Source organism: Ornithorhynchus anatinus, chromosome 2 (assembly GCF_004115215.2).
Source record: "Ornithorhynchus anatinus isolate Pmale09 chromosome 2, mOrnAna1.pri.v4, whole genome shotgun sequence".
Taxonomy (NCBI): domain Eukaryota; kingdom Metazoa; phylum Chordata; class Mammalia; order Monotremata; family Ornithorhynchidae; genus Ornithorhynchus; species Ornithorhynchus anatinus.
In genome coordinates this window covers 13,268,064-13,286,370 of record NC_041729.1, presented here as the reverse complement: position 1 = coordinate 13,286,370, position 18,307 = coordinate 13,268,064, and the positions used below count along the sequence as shown (strand labels likewise).

General features: G+C 47.2%; 1 protein-coding gene across 3 annotated transcripts in view; it reads left to right on the top strand.

Annotated features, from left to right (window-relative positions):
• The window catches only part of LOC100077095 (transmembrane protein 132C), a 427,350-nt gene that overhangs the window by 361,992 nt on the left and 47,051 nt on the right, over window positions 1-18,307 (top strand). For all 3 annotated transcript variants that reach the window (XM_029058125.1, XM_007655776.3, XM_007655772.4), the window contains one exon: window positions 16,573-16,716. In XM_029058125.1, coding sequence (XP_028913958.1) covers window positions 16,573-16,716 — 144 coding nt within the window. The remainder of the gene's footprint in view (window positions 1-16,572; window positions 16,717-18,307) is intronic.

Here is an 18,307-nt window from a genome sequence, read left to right as displayed (position 1 = left end):
AGTACAAGAAAGACAACATAGTTTTTGGAATAGAGCTGTGAGCCTGTACCTTTATTTCCCCTGTCCCCCACCCCTATTAATAATAATAATGATGATGATGATGATGATATATGTTCAGCACTTACTATGTGCCAAGCACTATTCTAAGCGCTGGGGGCGGATACAAGGTAATCAGATTGTCCCACGTCGGGCTCACAATCTTTATCCCCATTTCACACAGGAGGGAACTGAGGCACGGAGAAGTGAAGTGACTTGCCCAAAGTCACACAGCTGACAAGCGACGGAGCCGGGATTAGAACCCTCGACCTCTGACTCCCAAGGCCGGGCTCTTTCCGTGCTTGCTCCTATTCGTTGAGCAACTCTCTTTTTGGAGCCTCACAAGAAAAATGTTTAATATGGTAACCCCGAACTTGAGCCAACATCAATTTGTGAATCAATAGTTAGAAAAGGAGGAGGATAAATGTAAATAAAACACAAGTACCTAAACAAATCAGTAAGAATAAAAAGATAAGGATCCTTTATCAGGTAAGTAGCTCTTAATGGCCCTTGAAAGGTAATTCTTCGGAATAAAGGGCCAACTTGATGGAGAGTGCTGGAGATCCTTCATTCCTTCATTCAATCATGTTTATTGAAGCGTTTACTATGTGCAGAGCACTGTACTAATCGCTTGGGAAAGTAGAATACGACAGTAAACAGTGGCATTCCCTGCCCAGAGTGAACTCACAGTCTGGAGGGGGAGACGGCGTGGCGTAGTGGTTAGAGCACGGGCCTGGGAGTCATAAGGTCATAATCCCGGCTCTGCCACTTGTCTGCTGTGTGGCCTTGGGCAACTTCACGTCTCTGTGCCTCAGTTCCCACCTCTGTAAAACGGGGATTAAGACCGTGAGCCCCATGCGGGACAGGGTCCCGATTAGACCGTAAGCCCGTCAAACGGCGGGGACCGTCTCTATCTGTTGCCGACTTGTTCGTCCCAAGCGCTTAGTACAGTGCTCTGCACATAGTAAGCGCTCAATAAATACTATTGAATGAACAGGGTGCAGCGTGTGTCAGTGGAAAGAGCACAGGTTTGAGAGCCAGAGGTCGTGGGTTCGAATCCTGGCGCTGCCACCTGTCAGCTGTGTGACTGTGGGCAAGTCACTTTACTTCGCTGTGACTCAGTTCCCCCATCTGTAAAATGGGAATGAAGACTGTGAGCCTCATGTGGGACAACCCGCTTACCCTGTATCTATCCCAGCGCTTAGAACAGTGCTCTGCACATAGTAAGCGCTTAACAGATACCAACATCATTATTATTACTATTACAGGGACTGTGTCCAACCCAATTTCCCTGTATCCACCCCAGTGCGTAGTCCGGTGCCTGGCACACAAATAAGCACTTAAATACCACAGTTACTGTTAGTATCATCAGTACAGATAAACAAAATTACAGATATGTACGTAAGTGGTGTGGGGCTGGGAGTGGTGGGGGAAGAGCAAAGGGAGGAAGTCGGGGTGACACAGAAGGGAGTGGGAGATGAGGAAAAAAGGCGCTTAGTCTGATATGGCCTCTTGGAGGGGATGGGCCTTCAATAAGGCTTAGCAGGCGGGGAGAGTAATTGACCGTCCAACTTGAGGAGGGAGGGCGTTCCAGGCTAAAAGCAAGTTGGGGCCGGGGGTTGGCGACGAGGCAGGCGAGATCGAGGCACAGTGAGAAGGTTAGCACTAGAGGAGCGAAGTTTGCAGGCTCGGTTGTAGAATAGGAGAAATAAGGTGAGGTAGGAGGGGGCAAGATGGTGGACTGCTTTAAAGCCAAAGGTGAGGAGTTTTTGTTGGAGATGGAGATGGATAGGCAACCCCTGGAGGTTTTTCAGGAGGGAGGTGACATATCCTGAACATTTCTGTAGAAAGATGATCAGGGCAACAGAGTAAAGTATGGACAAGAGTGGGGAGAGGAAGGAGGCTGGGAGGTCAGCAAGGAGGCTGATGCAGTCATCTAGGTTGGGTAGGATGACTGATTGTGTTAATACATATATGTATATATTATGGTATTTGTTAAGCACTTACTATGTGCCAAACACTGTTCTAGGTCCTAGGGTAGATACAAGGTAATCAGGTTGTCCCACACAGGGCTCACAGTCTTCATCCCCATTTTACAGATGAGGTAACTAAGGCCCAGAGAAGTGAAGCGGCTTGCCCGAGGTCACACAGCGGACAAGCGGCAGAGCTGGGATTAGAACCCACATCCTCTGACACCCTAGTCCGTGCTCTTTCCGCTTAGCCACTCTGTATTAATGTGGCAGTCATTTGGATGGTGAGGAAAGGGAGGATTTTAGCGATGTTGGGAAGGTGAGAATGGCAGGATTTGGTGACGGATTGAATATGTGGGTTGAAGAAGAGAGAAAAGTCAAGGATGACACCAAGGTTGCATGCTAGTGAGATGGGAAAGATGGTGGTGCCATCTACAGTGATGGGCAAGTCAGGGAGAGGCAGGGTTTGGGTGGGAAGATAAGGAGCTACGGTGTGGACACGCTACGTTTGCGATGACGGGAGGACATCCAAGTAGGGATGTCTTGAAGGCAGGAGGAGACGTGAGATCGCGCAAGCAACGGCTCCTCGGTGAGCCAGTCATTTGTATTTCCAGAGCACCGTATTAAGCTCCTAGGATCCCTGTGATCTGATTTGGTTGGAGAGAAAATGGAAATCTGGCTAAAATTGTTTTACCTGCATATATTTCTGCCTTTCAATCAGTCAGTCATATTCATTGAGCAATTACTGTGTACAGAGCACCGTACTAAGCAGCGTGGCTCAGTGGAAAGAGCACGGGCTTTGGAGTCAGGGCTCATGAGTTCGAATCCCAGCTCTGCCACTTGTCGGCTGGGTGACTGTGGGCGAGTCACTTCACTTCTCTGTGCCTCAGTTCCCTCATCTGTAAACTGGGGATTAAGACTGTGAGCCCCACGTGGGACGACCTGATTCCCCTATGTCTACCCCAGCGCTTAGAACAGTGCTCGGCACATAGTAAGCGCTTAACAAATACCAACATTATTAAGCACTTGGGGGAGTTAGAAGACAAAATAATAATAATAATAATGATGGTATTTGTTAAGTGCTATGTGCCAAGCACTGTTCTAAACACTGGGGTAGATGCAACGTAATCAAGTTGTCTCACATGGGGCTCACAATCTCACTCCTCATTTGACAGATGAGGTAACTGAGGCACAGAGAAGGGAAGTGGCTTGCCCACCATGAGCTTACAGTCTAGAAGGGGGAGACAGACATTAATACAAATAATAATGATAATGTTGGTATTTGTTAAGCGCTTACTATGTGCAGAGCACTGTTCTAAGCGCTGGGGTAGATTTAGATACGGGGTCATCAGGTTGTCCCACATGAGGCTCACAGTCTTAATCCCCATTTTACAGGTGAGGTAACTGAGGCCCGGAGAAGTGAGGTGTCTTGCCCACAGTCACCCAGCTGCCAAGTGGCAGAGCCGGAATTCGAACCCATGACCTCTGGCTCCCAAGCCCATGCTCTTTCCACTGAGCCACGACTTATGGATGTGTACTAAAGTGCTGTGGGGCTGAGAGTGTAAAATCAAGTAGAAGTAGAACGGAGAAAGGGAGTGGAAAAAGAGGAAATGAGGGCCTCACCGGGGAAGGCCCCTTGGAGGAGATGTGCCTTCGATTACCATCAGTGGGCAGGGACCGTCTCTATCTGTTGCCGATTTGTCCATTCCAAGCGCTTAGTACAGTGCTCTGCACATAGTAAGAGCTCGATAAATGCTATCGAATGAGTGAATGAATGAATAAGGCTTGGAATCGGGAGAGAGTCATCGTCTGTCAGATGTGAAGAAGGGAGGATGTTCCAGGCCAAGGCAGGACGTGGGCAAGAGGTCAGCGGCGAGACTTGTCCTGCAACGGTCCCGCACTGGCGTGTCTGCATATCTCTGTGCCTGTGAGAGTGTGGAGGATGCATTTTTAAATCATTAGATTACGATGAGGGGAGAATCCACTTTAACAATGTAATTTCCTTCAGCTAGAGGGCCACTCACTTGGAATGATGACTCAAATGTTCAACTATCATTTGATAATAACGATAATGATGGTACTCGTTAAGCGCTGACTATATGCCAAGAACTGTTCTAACCGCTGGGCAGATGCAAGTTAATCGGGTTGCACGCGATCCCTGCCCCACACTGGGCTCAAGGTCTTAATTCCCATTTTTTACAGATGGGGTGACTGAGGCACAGAGACATTAAGCGACTTCCCTACGGTCACACAGCAGACAAGTGTTGGAGCCAGGATTAGAACTCATGGCCTTCTGACTCCCGGGCTCATACTCTAACCACTACACCACCGGTCAGCAGAAACCTATGTCATTTTAGTAAGGGTAGGTGAAAGCTATTTGGTGCTGAGTTGTATTTTCCAGGTGCTTAGTACAGTGCTCTGCACACAGTAAGTGCTCAATCAATACGATTGAAGGAATGATGTTGATGGGGACTCTTCACTTGACCATCATTTTTATACCATGGTAAGTTAGCTTGAACACCCCTCCATATCTGTTTCCATTCTTCCTTGCTCTTAATAATAATGGTGGTATCTGTTAAGCGCTTACTATGTGCAAAACACTGTTCTAAGCACTGCGGGGATACCAGGTGATCAGGTTGTCCCATGTGGGGCTCACAGTTTTCATCCCCATTTTCCAGATGAGGTCACTGAGGCACAGCGAAGTTAAGTGACTTGCCCAAAGTCACCCAGCTGGCAAGCGGCGGGGCCGGGATTAGAACCCATGACCTCTGACTCCCAGGCCCGGGTTCTTTCCACTGAGCCACGCTGCCTTTCCCCTGTAAATGAGTAGATCTGACCTTTCAAATCAGTGAAGCACGAGGGTCTGCGACCTTTAGGCATCTGGCATTTGCTCCACCCTCAGCCCCAGAGCACTTTTGTAGATCTCTATAAATTATCTACTATAAATTATTTATGTTGATGAATGTCTCCTCCTCTAAACCGTAAGCTCATTCATTCATTCAATCATATTTATTGAGCGCTTAGCGTATGCAAAACACTGTACTAAGCGCTTGAGAGAAGCAGCGTGGCTCAGTGGAAAGAGCCCGGGCTTGGGAGTCAGAGGTCAGGGGTTCTAATCCCGGCCCCGCCGCTTGCCAGCTGGGTGACTTTGGGCAATCACTTCACTTCTCTGTGCCTCAGTGACCTCATCTGGAAAACGGGGATGAAAACTGTGAGCCCCACGTGAGACAACCCGATCACCTTATTTCCCCCCAGCGCTTAGAACAGTGCTTTGCGCATAGTAAGCGCTTAACAAATACCACCAGTATTATTATGGAGAGAGAACAATACAACAATAAGCAGGCACATTTCCTGCCCATCAGGAGCTTACCGTCTCGAGACAAGCTTGCAGTGGGCAGCTGCGTGTCAGTCAACTCTGTTTTATTGTACTCTCCAAAGTACTTAGTTAAGTGCTCAGCAAATAGTACGTGCTCAATCAATACCAGCGATGGATTGAATGATCGATCGATGGTGGAGCAATATTTGACTAGCAGCAGCAACACCTCCACCGTGAATCCCCTCTATTCTTCACCATTACTGCAGCAGTTCAATGCCACTGCGATGCTGTGGGCAAGTCACTTCTCTGTGCCTCAGTTCCCTCATCTGTACAATGGGGATTAAGGGTGAGCCTCACGTGGGACAACCCGATGACCCTGTGTCTCCCCCAGCGCTTAGAACAGTGCTCTGCCCATAGTAAGCGCTTAACAAATACCGACATTATTATGCTTTTCCCGCTTCAGCCAGTGATCCAATTCATCCGTATTTATTGAGCGCTTACTGTCGGAAATGCTTTCCAGAGCCTGGACCCACTTAAGGAAGAGCTCATCTTCATTCTCTTACTTGGGCCACGACTAAGAGGGGGTTTTTTTGTTTTTTTAATAAAAGAAATGAAAACAGCACCAGTACCCTTGGAGAAGCAGTTAAATTGTCAAACCAAAGAATCGGCCGGGGGTAAAGGCCTTGTGGTTGAGCTGTGATTAACATCGTCTTGTGCAGTTGCGTGGCGCTTCAACCTGCAAATGGGCCTATTCTCATGACCTCAGGCTCCACTGGATTTCTCTTGGCAACACCATCTAATCGGATTGAAAGTTTAATTAAACAGCTGTCACTTTGCTTCCTCGTTCTCCGTCGATATAACGTTGAATTAGCTCCCAAATTAGTCATGGTTAAATGCCGGTTCCTTTTACTGAGAGACTGATATAGAAGGATTACTCTTCAGAAAGATCTAAGTGCAACTACGTTCCAAAACAGTTCAATCCATCTGCAGCCTCCTTGGGGATATGATGTACTTCGAATCCTTTGTTTTCATTTTGAATGGATGTTCAGGAGAGTGTGGCCAGGTTTTACCAGTCGATCCATCGCCGAGAGCTTACTGCGTGCATCTGTGAGAATTCAACGTGACAGAGTCGGTAGACGCAATCCCTGCCCACAGAGACCTTAAAGTCTAGAGGGAAGGGGATAGATATTGAAATAAATTATGGATGTATAGAAAAGTGCTATGGGGTGAGGGTGGGATGAATAAAGAGTGCCAATCGAAGGGCAGGGGTGACGCGGAAGGAAGGAGAAATGAGGGCTTAGTCAGGGAAGGCCTCTTGGAGGAGATGGGAATTTAATAAATTCCCTACTTAGAGCTCACCTCCTCCAAGAGGCCTTCCCAGACTGAGCTCCCCTTTTCTCTCTGCTCCCTCTGCTCCCCCTCTACCCTCCCTTCACCTCTCCTCTGCTAAGCCCTCTTTTCCCCCCTTTCCCTCTGCTCCTCCCCCTCTCCCTTCCCCTCCCCTCAGCACTGTGCTCGTCCGCTCAACTGCATATATTTTCATTACCCTATTTATTTTGTTGATGAGATGTACATCGCCTTGATTCTATTTATTTGCTATCGTTTCAATGAGATGATCATCCCCTTGATTCTGTTTATTGCCATTGTTCTCGTCTGTCCGTCTCCCCCGATTACACCGTGAGCCCGTCAAAGGGCAGGGACCGTCTCTATCTGTTCATTCCAAGCGCTTAGTACAGTGCTGCGCACAGAGTAAGCGCTCCATAAATGCTATTGAATTGAATAATAAGGCTTGGGAGGTGTGGAGCGTGGTGATCGGTCTGTCTGATAAGAAGAGGATTGTAGTTTCAGGCCAGAGGCGGGATGTGGGCAAGGGGTTGGCAACAAGATAGAAAAGATCAAGGTACAATGAGTAGAGTAGCGGGAGAGGAGCCGAGTGAGTGTGCTGGATTGAACTAGGAAATCAGCCAGGTACGATACGATAAATATTTTTGCTTTTGTACACGGAATAATTGACATGCAGAAAACTTTCTCATTTCCAAAATGTTCATTCAGCTTGGATCTTTTTCACATCCCCAAGTTCTGTGGATAGGTGGAAGGAGAGGCAGGGGAAGCCCGGGTCCCATCTCCAGTACAGAGTTGAGTTTATCCATCAGTCAGTCAATCATATTTATTGAGCACTTTAATAATAATAATAATAATAATAATGGTATTTGTTAAGCGCTTACTATGTGCCAAGCACCGTTCTAAGCACTTGAGAGAGTACAACAGAAGTAGCAGACCCATTCCCTGCCCATAATGAGCTTACAATCTAGAGGGAGAGACGGACATTAATATGAATAAGTAATTGATGATATGTAATTTAAAGATATGCCCATAAGTGCTGTACATGAGGTTATAAGTAGGGGTGGGATGAATATCAAATGTTCAAAGGTCACAGATCCAAGGGCACAGATGATGCAGGAGGGAGAGCGGGCCAGGGAAAAGAAGGCTTAATTGGGGAAGGTCTTTCAGGGGAGATGTGACCTGAATAATGCTCTGAAGGTGGAGAGAGTGAAGTTCTGGCCTCTAGGGAGAAGTTTAGAAAGGTTCCCTCCCTGGCCCTGAACTCGGAGCAAGGAGCAAATTTATAATTCGTCAATCGAACAATGGTATTTAGTGAACACTTACTGTGTGCAGGGCACTGAACTAACACTTCAGAGAGTACAATACACTAGAATACGCAGACGTGATCCCTGCCCACAAAGAGCATACAGTTTAGAAGGGGAGACAGACATTAAAATAAATTATAGCTAGAGGGATTGGAGACTATAAGGTCAGGTACACAGGTGCTCTGGGATTAGGGGAGGGGCGAATATCAAATGTGTAAGGGACGCAGACCCAAGTTTATAGGTGATGGAGAAGGGAGAGCATAGATGGTGAAGTGAGGGTTTAGTTAGGAAAGACTTTTTGGAGGAGATGTGGTTTCAGGAGGGTTTTGAACGTGGGGAGCGTGGATTCATTCATTCAGTTCAAACGGATTTAGTGAGTGTTTACTGTGTGCAGGGCACTGTACCAAGCGCTTGGAAAGTACAGTTCGGCAAAGAGAGACAATCCCTGCCCACAGGGATAAGAAAGGGGACCGGGGGGTAGGCGTGCCAGGCCAGAGGGAGGATCTAGGTAAGGGATCAGAGGTAGGATAGGTGAGATTGAGGTACAAAGTTTAGGTCGGCAATAGAGGAGTGAAGTGTGTAGACTAGAAAATCAGCGAGGTAAGATAGGAGGAGAGCTGATTGAGGGGTTGAAAGCCAGAGGTGAGTCGTTTCCCATTGGATTGGAGGTGGACGGGCAACCATTTGAGGATAGGGGAGGATAGGGGAGGATAGGGGAGGTGTGGATTGAACTTTTTTATTTTTAGAAAAATAATCCCGGCAGCAGCAGATTGAGGTGTGGACTGGAGTGAGGAGAAGCAGGAGGTGAGCAAGTCAGCGAAGAGACCAATCCAGTAGTCAAGGAGGGCCAAGCTAAGTGTTGAGATAATTTTAGAGACGTTACGAAGGCAGAACCCGAATAAAGCAAAATAAGGGACCACTTGGGTCTGGCTTTGTCTCTCAAATCAATTCCATTATCGATCCAGAAGTAGTACACTTTTTTCCCTCTGGATCTTTGTAAATTTTTATTGTAGTAGTAAAATCCACCTGCATTTAAGTTGTTCTGCAAGGGTGGTGATGAGCGGCACTAAGCCATCCACATTCTCAAGCAGTGGGCGCGCATCCTACAGTAACATGACCGGCTGGCAGGAGCATAGGGTGCCTTCAGTAGACACGGAAAAGAAAAAGCTCCCCGAGTCCTCTTCCAGCAGCAGACACCGCTGGGTTTTCCCTCTGATCTCTAAGTCAATACTGAGCAATGTAAGCACTTAGAAATCTCTGGGCTGCAGCTGTAGAGCAGAGAGGAACCCATTTTGTTCCTTTTTTTTTTTTTTTTTTACCCTGAAGCAATGTTCCCGGCTGGCTGAGTCTCACCGAGAAAGGAACAAAGCCTTGGCCTCCCTGAGAATGCTGTCAAGGGAAGCTGCCCTTAGAGTTTCACACATTAGCACGGAGCAGAGAACTCTCACCTTTTACATTATTAGTCACTTGGCAAATTTTGAATTCCACCTCTGGCCTTCTCCAGAACCTGCCATAGAAACATAAATAAACGACACCATCTTCCTGACACCAGGCCTCCTCCCATCCCTCCAACCACCCCATCCCTGACGTATTTCTCTCTCGATTCACCCCTCTGGTTTCCCCAGCTTCGACTTCTGCTGCTGACTGGCTTCCTAACCTCTCTGTTCTTCGGTTGAAGGGAAGGCAGGAACCGATGCAGCTTTCCCTTTCTACGCAGAAGTCTTCCCTCCGAGAATCAGAAGGTCGGATTGGGTGATCGGCAGTACTCGTGTCAGGAATGCTCCACTGGGGAAAAGGGGTTTCAATGTCGTGTGAGGCCTGTTCCCCAGGTGCTGGGGTAGATACTGACATGGAGCTCACAGACTCAATCCCCATTTTCCTGATGAGGGAACTGAGGCCCGGAGAAGTGAAGCGAATTGCCCAAAGCCTTACAGCAGACGGGTGGAAGAGCCGGCGTTAAAAGCCCGGTCCCAAGACTCCCCAGTCCGTGCTCTTTCCACTAAGCCACGCTTCTCTTTAAAGCCCTCATTCATTCAGTCACCTCCCCCCCCTCCTCCCTCACCTCAGTGCTCTCAGCGCTCAACCCAGCCCGCACACTTCGCTCCGCTAACGCCAACCTTCTCACTGTATCTCCATCTCCTCTGTCTCGCCCACATCCTGCCTCCGTCCTGGAATGCCCTCCCTCTTCGTATCCGACAGACAGTCGCTCTCCCCAACTCCAAAGGCCTATTGAAGGCCCATGGCTCAGCGGAAAGAGCCCGGCCTTTGGAGTCAGAGGTCATGGGTTCGAATCCCCGCTCCGCCCCTTGGCAGCTGGGTGACTGTGGGCGAGTCACTTACCTTCTCGGTGCCTCAGTTACCGCATCTGTAAAATGGGGATGAAGAGTGGGAGCCCCACGTGGGACAACCTGATTCCCCTGTGTCTCCCCCAGCGCTTAGAACAGTGCTCTGCACATAGTAAGCGCTTAACAAATACCAACGTTATTATTATTATCATTATTATTAAAGGAGGAGGCCTTGACTAAGCCCCCCTTTCTTCTTCTCCCACTCCCTTCTGAGTCACGCTGACTTGCTTCCTTTATTCATCCCCCCTCCCAGCCCCATAGCACTTATGTACATATCTGTCATTTCCTGAATTTATTTATACTGATGTCTGTCTCCTCCTCTAGAATCTAAGTTCAAAGTGGGCAGGGAATGGGTCTCTTATACTGTTGTATTGTTTTCTTCCAATGCTTAGTACAGTGCTGTGCACACAGGAAGCACTCAATAAATACGATTGTCTTGATACTTCTCTAAAGGCTAGTGATTCATGTGGAAGGTTGTACCACCTCCCTTTATGGGAAGCAGCGTGGCTCAGTGGAAAGAGCCCGGGCTTGGGAGTCAGAGGTCATGGGTTCGACTCCCGGCTCTGCCACCTGGCAGCTGTGTGACCGTGGGCGAGTCACTTCACTTCGCTGTGCCTCAGTGGCCTCATCTGGAAAATGGGGAGGAAGACCGTGAGCCCCACGTGGGACCACCTGATGACCCTGTATCTCCCCCAGCGCTTAGAACAGTGCTCTGCACCTAGTAAGCGCTTAACAGATACCGACACTGTGAAGGTAAACGTGGATAAATCCTTTCCACAGTCACACAGAACCTGGAGTTAAAGAAATTATCCTGGATCGTTTCCTGTTTCTAATAATAATAATAATGCTGGTATTTGTTAAGCGCTTACTATGAGCCAAGCACTATTCTGAACGCTGGTGTAGATACAAAGTGAACAGGTTGTCCCACATGGGGCTCACAGGCTTCATCCCCATTTTCCAGATGAGGTCACTGAGGCACGGAGAAGTGAAGTGGCTTGCCCAAGGTCACACAGGAGACAAGTGGCGGAGCTGGGATTGGAAACCACGTCCTCTGACTCCCAAGTCTGGCCTCTTTCCACTAAACCACGAGAAACTGTAAGCTCAGTAAGGGCAAGGAACATGTCTGCCAACTCTGTTATATCGTATTTTCCCAAGCGTTTAGTACAGTGCTCTGTACCTAGAAAGCGTTCAATAAATGAGATCGATTAATTGATCGACAGAGCAGACATCTGAGCAACAAAATGTGCATTTTGATTTAAATGCCTGATAGGAAGGCAGCCTGCAATCTAGAAGATCTTGGGAATAGAAGGCCTTTAGATGATTGACAGGGATGACTTCCGCTAGATACTAATCTCTAGATTATGGGGTCTCTTCCTACATGATTGCAGAGATTTGGGTCCCTTTTTAATGATAAAAAATCAACTAAGTGAAATGGCAGCAACCTGTTTGGAGATTTCCCAGTCATAACTCCTTGGACTTTATTAACATTGGAGTAGCTTCATTTGCGAGCAAGAGCGCCAGATGAATCTTTCGGACCTATTTATGCAAACCGTCAACCATCCCCGATGCCCAGAGATAGATCTTCTCTGAGCTAGGATGAGCTGGCTAGCAGAGACAAGCAGAACCAGACTCCTTTTCAGATAAATATCCTTTCTTTACTCCCCAAACGGCATTTCTCTTCTGACCGGAAGCCCCGAGTTATCCTTATTTCTGTGCCATTGTGGGTCCCTTGTTTAGGAAACATGACATGTTCCCCTCTGATGCTTTAACTCGCCGAGAAGTGACAAGGCCCCTGGTTCTTTTTAGTAAGGAACTGCCTCCACCCCAGATCAGGGAGCAGACATTTCAAGAGAAGCAGCGTGCTCAGTGGAAAGAGCCCGGGCTTGGGAGCCAGAGGTCATGGGTTCGAATCCCGGCTCGGCCACCTGTCAGCTGTGTGACTGTGGGCAAGTCACTTCACTTCTCTGTGCCTCAGTTCCCTTGTCTGTAAAATGGGGATGAAGACTGTGAGCCTCACGTGGGACAACCCGATGACCCTGTATCTCCCCCAGCGCTTAGAACGGTGCTCTGCACATAGTAAGCGCTTAACAGATACCAACATTATTATTATTATTATCATCATTACTGCCGCTCACCTCCTCACTGGGCCTCGTTCTCGCCTGTCCCACGGTCGACCCTGGCCCACGTCATTCATTCATTCATTCAACAGTATTTATTGAGCACTTACTATGTGCAGAGCACTGTACTAAGCGCTTGGACTGGACAATTCAGTAACAGATAGAGACGATCCCTGCCCAGTAACGGGCTCACAGTCTAAAGGGGGGAGACAGCCAGCAAAGCCAAACAGAACAAAACAAAACAACATCATCAAGATAAATAGAATCAGAGAGATATACACCTCATTAACAAAATAAATAGGGTAATAAATAAAATGTACAAATACACAAAGTGCTGAAGGGAAGGGGGAAGAGCAGAGGGCGGGGGGGGGGGGGGAATGGGGAGGGCGTATACCTATGACTGGCTGAGAGAGTCAAAGCAGCGTGGCTCAGCGGAAAGAGCCCGGGCTTTGGAGTCAGAGGTCATGGGTTCGAATCCCAGCTCTGCCACTTGGCAGCTGGGTGACTGTGGGCGAGTCACTTCACTTCTCGGTGCCTCAGTTACCTCATCTGTAAAATGGGGATGAAGACTGTGAGCCCCACGTGGGACGACCTGATTCCCCTGTGTCTACCCCAGCGCTTAGAACAGTGCTCTGCACATAGTAAGCGCTTAACAAATACCAACATTATTAAAGCCAGTTTTCCTCTTATTTTAATGATATTTCTTAAAGGCTTACTGTGTGCTAGGTACTCTGCTAAGCGCTGGGTCCTACCTCTGGCCTGGAACGCCCTCCCTCCTCACCTCCGCCAAACAAGCTCACTCCCCCCCTTCAAAGCCCTACTGAAAGCTCACCTCCTCCAGGAGGCCTTCCCAGACTGAGCCCCCCTTTTCCCTCTGCTCCTCCTCCCCTCCCCGTCGCCCCGACTCCCTCCCTCTGCTCTAACCCCCTTCCCCCCCAACAGCACTTGTGTATATATGTATATATTCTATTTATTTCATTAATGATGTGTATATATCCATAATTCTATTGATGTATTTTCAAGTTATTGAGGCCTGTCTACTTGATTTGTTGTCTGAATCCCCCCTTGTAGACTGTGAGCCCATTGTCGGGTAGGGATCGTCTATCTCTGTGGCCAAATTCTACTTTCTAAGTGCTTAGTACAGCGCTCTGCACAGAGTAAATGCTCAATAGATACGATTGAATGAATGAGTGAATGAAAAGACCACTGGCCCTGGGTTTAATCCCGGCTCCACCAAATGTCTGCTGTGTGACACTGGGCAAGTCACTTCACTCCTCTGTGCCTCAGTTGTCTGTAAAATGGGGATTAAGACCGTAAACCCCATGTGGGACCTGACGTTGGTCCAACCTGATTATCTTGTATTTACCCAGCGCTTAGTAGAGTACCTAGCACATAGTGAGCCCTTAACAAATATCATTAAAATAAGAGGAAAACTGGCTTTGACTCTCTCAGCCAGTCGTAGGCATACGCCCTCCCCATTCCCCACCCTCACCCTCTGCTCTTCTCCCTTCCCCTCCCCTCAGCACTTTGCATATTTGTATATTTTATTTATTACCCTATTTATTAACGATGGCTATATCTCTATTATTCTATTTATCTTGATGATGGTGGGTTTTTTTTGTTTGTTTTTTGTTCCATTTTGCTTCGTTGTCTCCCCTGTTTAGACCGTGAGCCCATCATTGGGCAGGGATTGTCTCTATCTGTTACCGAATTGTCCATTCCAAGCGCTTAGTACGGTGCTCTGCACATAGTAAGCGCTCAATAAATACTATTGAATGAATGAATACGGTGATTATGCAATAGTTTGTTTCCACCTGGAAACTCTCACTTGCGCCTTCATCCTCTTTTTCTCCTTCCCTCCCCTCCTCAACCCTTAAACCTTAAATGAAAGGAGAGATTTTGTTTAGCCCCAAACAAGCCAGGAGGACTGAGCACTAATCGAGGCTCACAGCTAAAAAGGGAGGAACAACAAGTATTTTTAATCTCCATTTTAGAGATGAGGAAACAGGACCGGATAAGTTAAATGACATCCCCAAGCTCACACAGCAGGCAAGTAGTAGGGTCAGGGTTAATCCCGGGTCTCCTAAATCCTATTTCTGTTCTCTCCCCACTAAACCAAGCTAGTTTAATCTCACCCTCCCAGTCCAAAAGTTTCTCTTAAAATCAAACCAAGTTCTACCTCCCTGTTTATAAGTCAATTTCTTCTTTTTCAGTTCTCAGTGAACTTGGTCAGAGTCCTCTTTTAAAAACCCCTGCACGCACTAGGCACCGACTGATCCCCTGCCTGCCTACTTGCTTGTTCCACTCTCTCCCCAGGCGGGACCACCAGGGGTGGGAATTCGGGGCTGCACAAACCCACTAGTCCCAGAGAAACTGCATGACATAGTAAAAAGTGCGTGGTATTGGGAGTCTGAGGATCTGAGTTCTCATCTCAACTCTCCAATTTGCCTGCTGTGTGACCTTGGGGGAGTCACTTAACTTCTCTGGGCTTTGTTTCTTCATCTGTCGCCCAATTGTATTTTCCAAACGCTGAGTACAGCGCTCTGCACACAGTAAGCACTCAATAAATATGATTGATTGAATGACTGACTGAATGACTCTGTGTAATGAGGATGCAATTAGACTGTGGGACCCCTATTTAAGACAACGACTGTGTCCGGATCTGTTTATCTTGTATCTCCCACATGCTTAATAATAATGATAATAATAATAATGTTGGTATTTGTTAAGCGCTTACTATATGCTGAGCACTGTTCTAAGCGCTGGGGTAGATACAGGCTAATCAGATTGTCCCACGTGAGGCTCATCCCCATTTTCCAGATGAGGGAACAGAGGCACTGAGAAGTTAAAGTGACTTGCCCAAAGTCACACAGCCGACATGTGAGGGCGCCGGAATTAGAACCCATGACCCCTGACTCCTCAGCCCGTGCTCTTTCACTGAACTTGGCACACAGTAAGTGTTTAACCGATTCCATAATTATGATTATTATCATTCCCATTAGGTCCTCAGTCCTGAAATCTTCATGACTACACAAATATTCTCAGTCTTCATCATCATCTTCATAATAAAAGACGCTCCTTGATCATATCTTAGCATTTGCTTGTACATGTTAATTCCCAGTTTCTTTCAACTTTCCTAAAAATACCTATTCAGTCCTTTTATCATTTATTGTTCACTTTTATCATCTTCTCACCTTTCTGTGGACCCTCAATATTTTTCCGAAATTGGACTCTCTCTCTTATCCTCGTCTCAAAACCAGCCTCAAGTTAAAATGGAGTAACACAAAAATAGTCATTTCTCTGCAAAAAGAAATCTCTGTGAGCATCCTAAATTATTGGGTAAAGATATCCAACCACAGTATCCATCTAAAGACTTAATTGCCTTTCTCTCTTCATATTGTAATGGATTGGCAGTTTCCCTGGGTAAGCTGAGAAAAGTCTGCTTTTTTTGAGGACCTCGGCCTTTGGGAGGTAAAAGTCCTGGGGAAAGAGTCTCAAATAAATGGCAATTAGGAGAGGAGATTTAAAATTGGAGTTTGGATCCTTGTGCAAACGCCCGTTATACAGCCTCTACAGAACAGGACTCTGTAAGTGCAAACAGATGCTACTTTCCACAAGCAAGACTCTGGGCCCTAAAACTAAGTACTTTCTTTATAATGTAGGAGAAAATGGAGAAACTGTGAATAAATTTGCTGAAACTGAATATGTGAAAAGTGGAGAAAGTTATACGTTGTTAAATGTAGAAATGGCAAAATGTGCGTGTGGTCTGGACGCGAGTAGAGAGGAATCTTTGGTGTTAATGTCTGCTGGGGGCATTTAAGGTCAAAATCCCTCTCATTATTTGGGCTCCGGCCAACTTGTGGGCAAAGGTCACAGAAAGTGAAGCTGGAGTCTGGCTGGAAACCAGATGTGGCATTTCTCAGATTCTGTGGAAAATTAAATTGCAGAGAGTATTCTGTGAACCCAGATTTCCAAAGAGGGTCAACGTGGTGTTAATATAAGGAGTGCCCCTTTGGCAAGAGATGATGGAAGAAAGGCCGAGATTCCCTACTGCCTGTGAGAGGCTGCGAACGACTCCCAGAGGCCCCAGCGGTAGCTGAGGAAGCACCTTTACCCAGCTCCATTTTGTTCCGTATGCAGGACACGGAAATTCTGAATACAGCCATTCTCACCGGGAAGACCGTAGCGGTGCCCATCAAAGTGGTCTCCGTAGAAGAGAATAGCGCTGTGGCGGACATTTCCGAATTGGTGGAGTGCAAGTCTTCAGACGAGGACGTCATCAAGGTAAGTGACATCATTTACATACCAGCTTTAAGGAGGGAATAGGAGAAAATTCCTCCCAGGCCATTCTCTAAAATGCTTTATCTCAGCTCTGTCCATCTGCATGGGAAGTGGACTTTTCCATCTCCCCCTCTCTATCCCTATCTATCTATTCATTCATTCATTGAATAGTATTTATTGAGCGCTTCCTATGTGCAGAGCACTGTACTAAGCGCTTGGAATGTACAAATCGGCAGCAGATAGAGACAGTCCCTGCCCACTGACGGGCTTACAGTCTAATCGGGGGAGACGGACGGACAAGAACAACAGCGGTAAATAGAATCAAGGGGATGTATAGCTCATTAAAACCATAGCAATAAATAGAATCGAGGGGATGTACATCTCATTAACAGAAGTTTTTCTATGCCACAGTGAGGTTGGAAGTGTCTCCGGAATCCAGGTAGGGTACAAAGGGGAGGGCAAGACTACCAGATTCTCCCAGAGAAGCAGCATGGCGCAGTGGAGAGAGCACGGGCCTGGAAATCAGAAGGTCGTGGGTTCTAATCCTAGCCCTGCCACGTGGCACGGTGTGACCTTGGGCACGTCATTTCACTTCTCTGGGCCTCAGTTTCCTCATCTGTCAAATGGGGGTTGAGACTCTGAGCTCCATGAGGGTCAGGGACGGAGTGTAACTTGAATTGCTTGTATCCAACCCAGTGCTTAGTACTCTTCCTGGCACATAGGAAGTAATTCAATACCATCATTACCCTCTTACCCTCTCAGGCAGTAGCTGTCAATCAGAAGGACCCCTAGGATAATCGGGAGACAAGGAGGGCAAGTAATTACAAAATACAGCTGCCCTGGCTTCACCAAATCAAGCAAGCATTTGCATTTTTACACTATTTGCTAAGCACCTACTGTGTGACAAGCCTTGGTCTAAGCACTGGAGTAGATACAAGTTAATACAGTCCCTGTCCCACGGGGGGTTGCTCACTGTAGGAGGGAAAACAAGAAATCATCTCTGCTTTGTAGTTGAGGAAACCTATGCACAGAGAAGTTGTGACCTGGCCTAGGTCATACGGTAGGCAAGTGGTGGTGCTGGGATTAGAACCCAGGACCTCTGGCTCCCCGGCCCGAGCTTTACCCAATAGGCCATGCTGCTTCCTCACCGCTGAATGATGAGCGATCGTATCAGTTCAACAGTATCTGTTGGACAGCTACTATTTGCGGTTATAGATATGAGTTACCACGCTCCCTTTCGTGATATTGACAATGAAGCTACCAATAAAGGAGAATTAGGTTATCTAGCTTTATATTTTCCTCAGACTGGTAAAGAGTTCACCTCAGGAAGATCCATTTTGGCCCTGGTGTTGAAGTTGCCATCCACTCAGATATAATCTGTCCAGAACACTAGGCCGAAGGGGTTAATTTTAAAGACAATTAAGGCTGGAAGATACATTTTAAGTTGAACTATTAAAGATATCCTTCCACCTGTCCTGTGTGGACAATTTTTTTCCAAAATTGTTTTCTTTGGGCCTGAAACTCCACCACGGAACATTCTGGTGGAGGATGGAAAACCCTTGGTCAAAGAGAAACAGCTGTGAGAGTGATATCC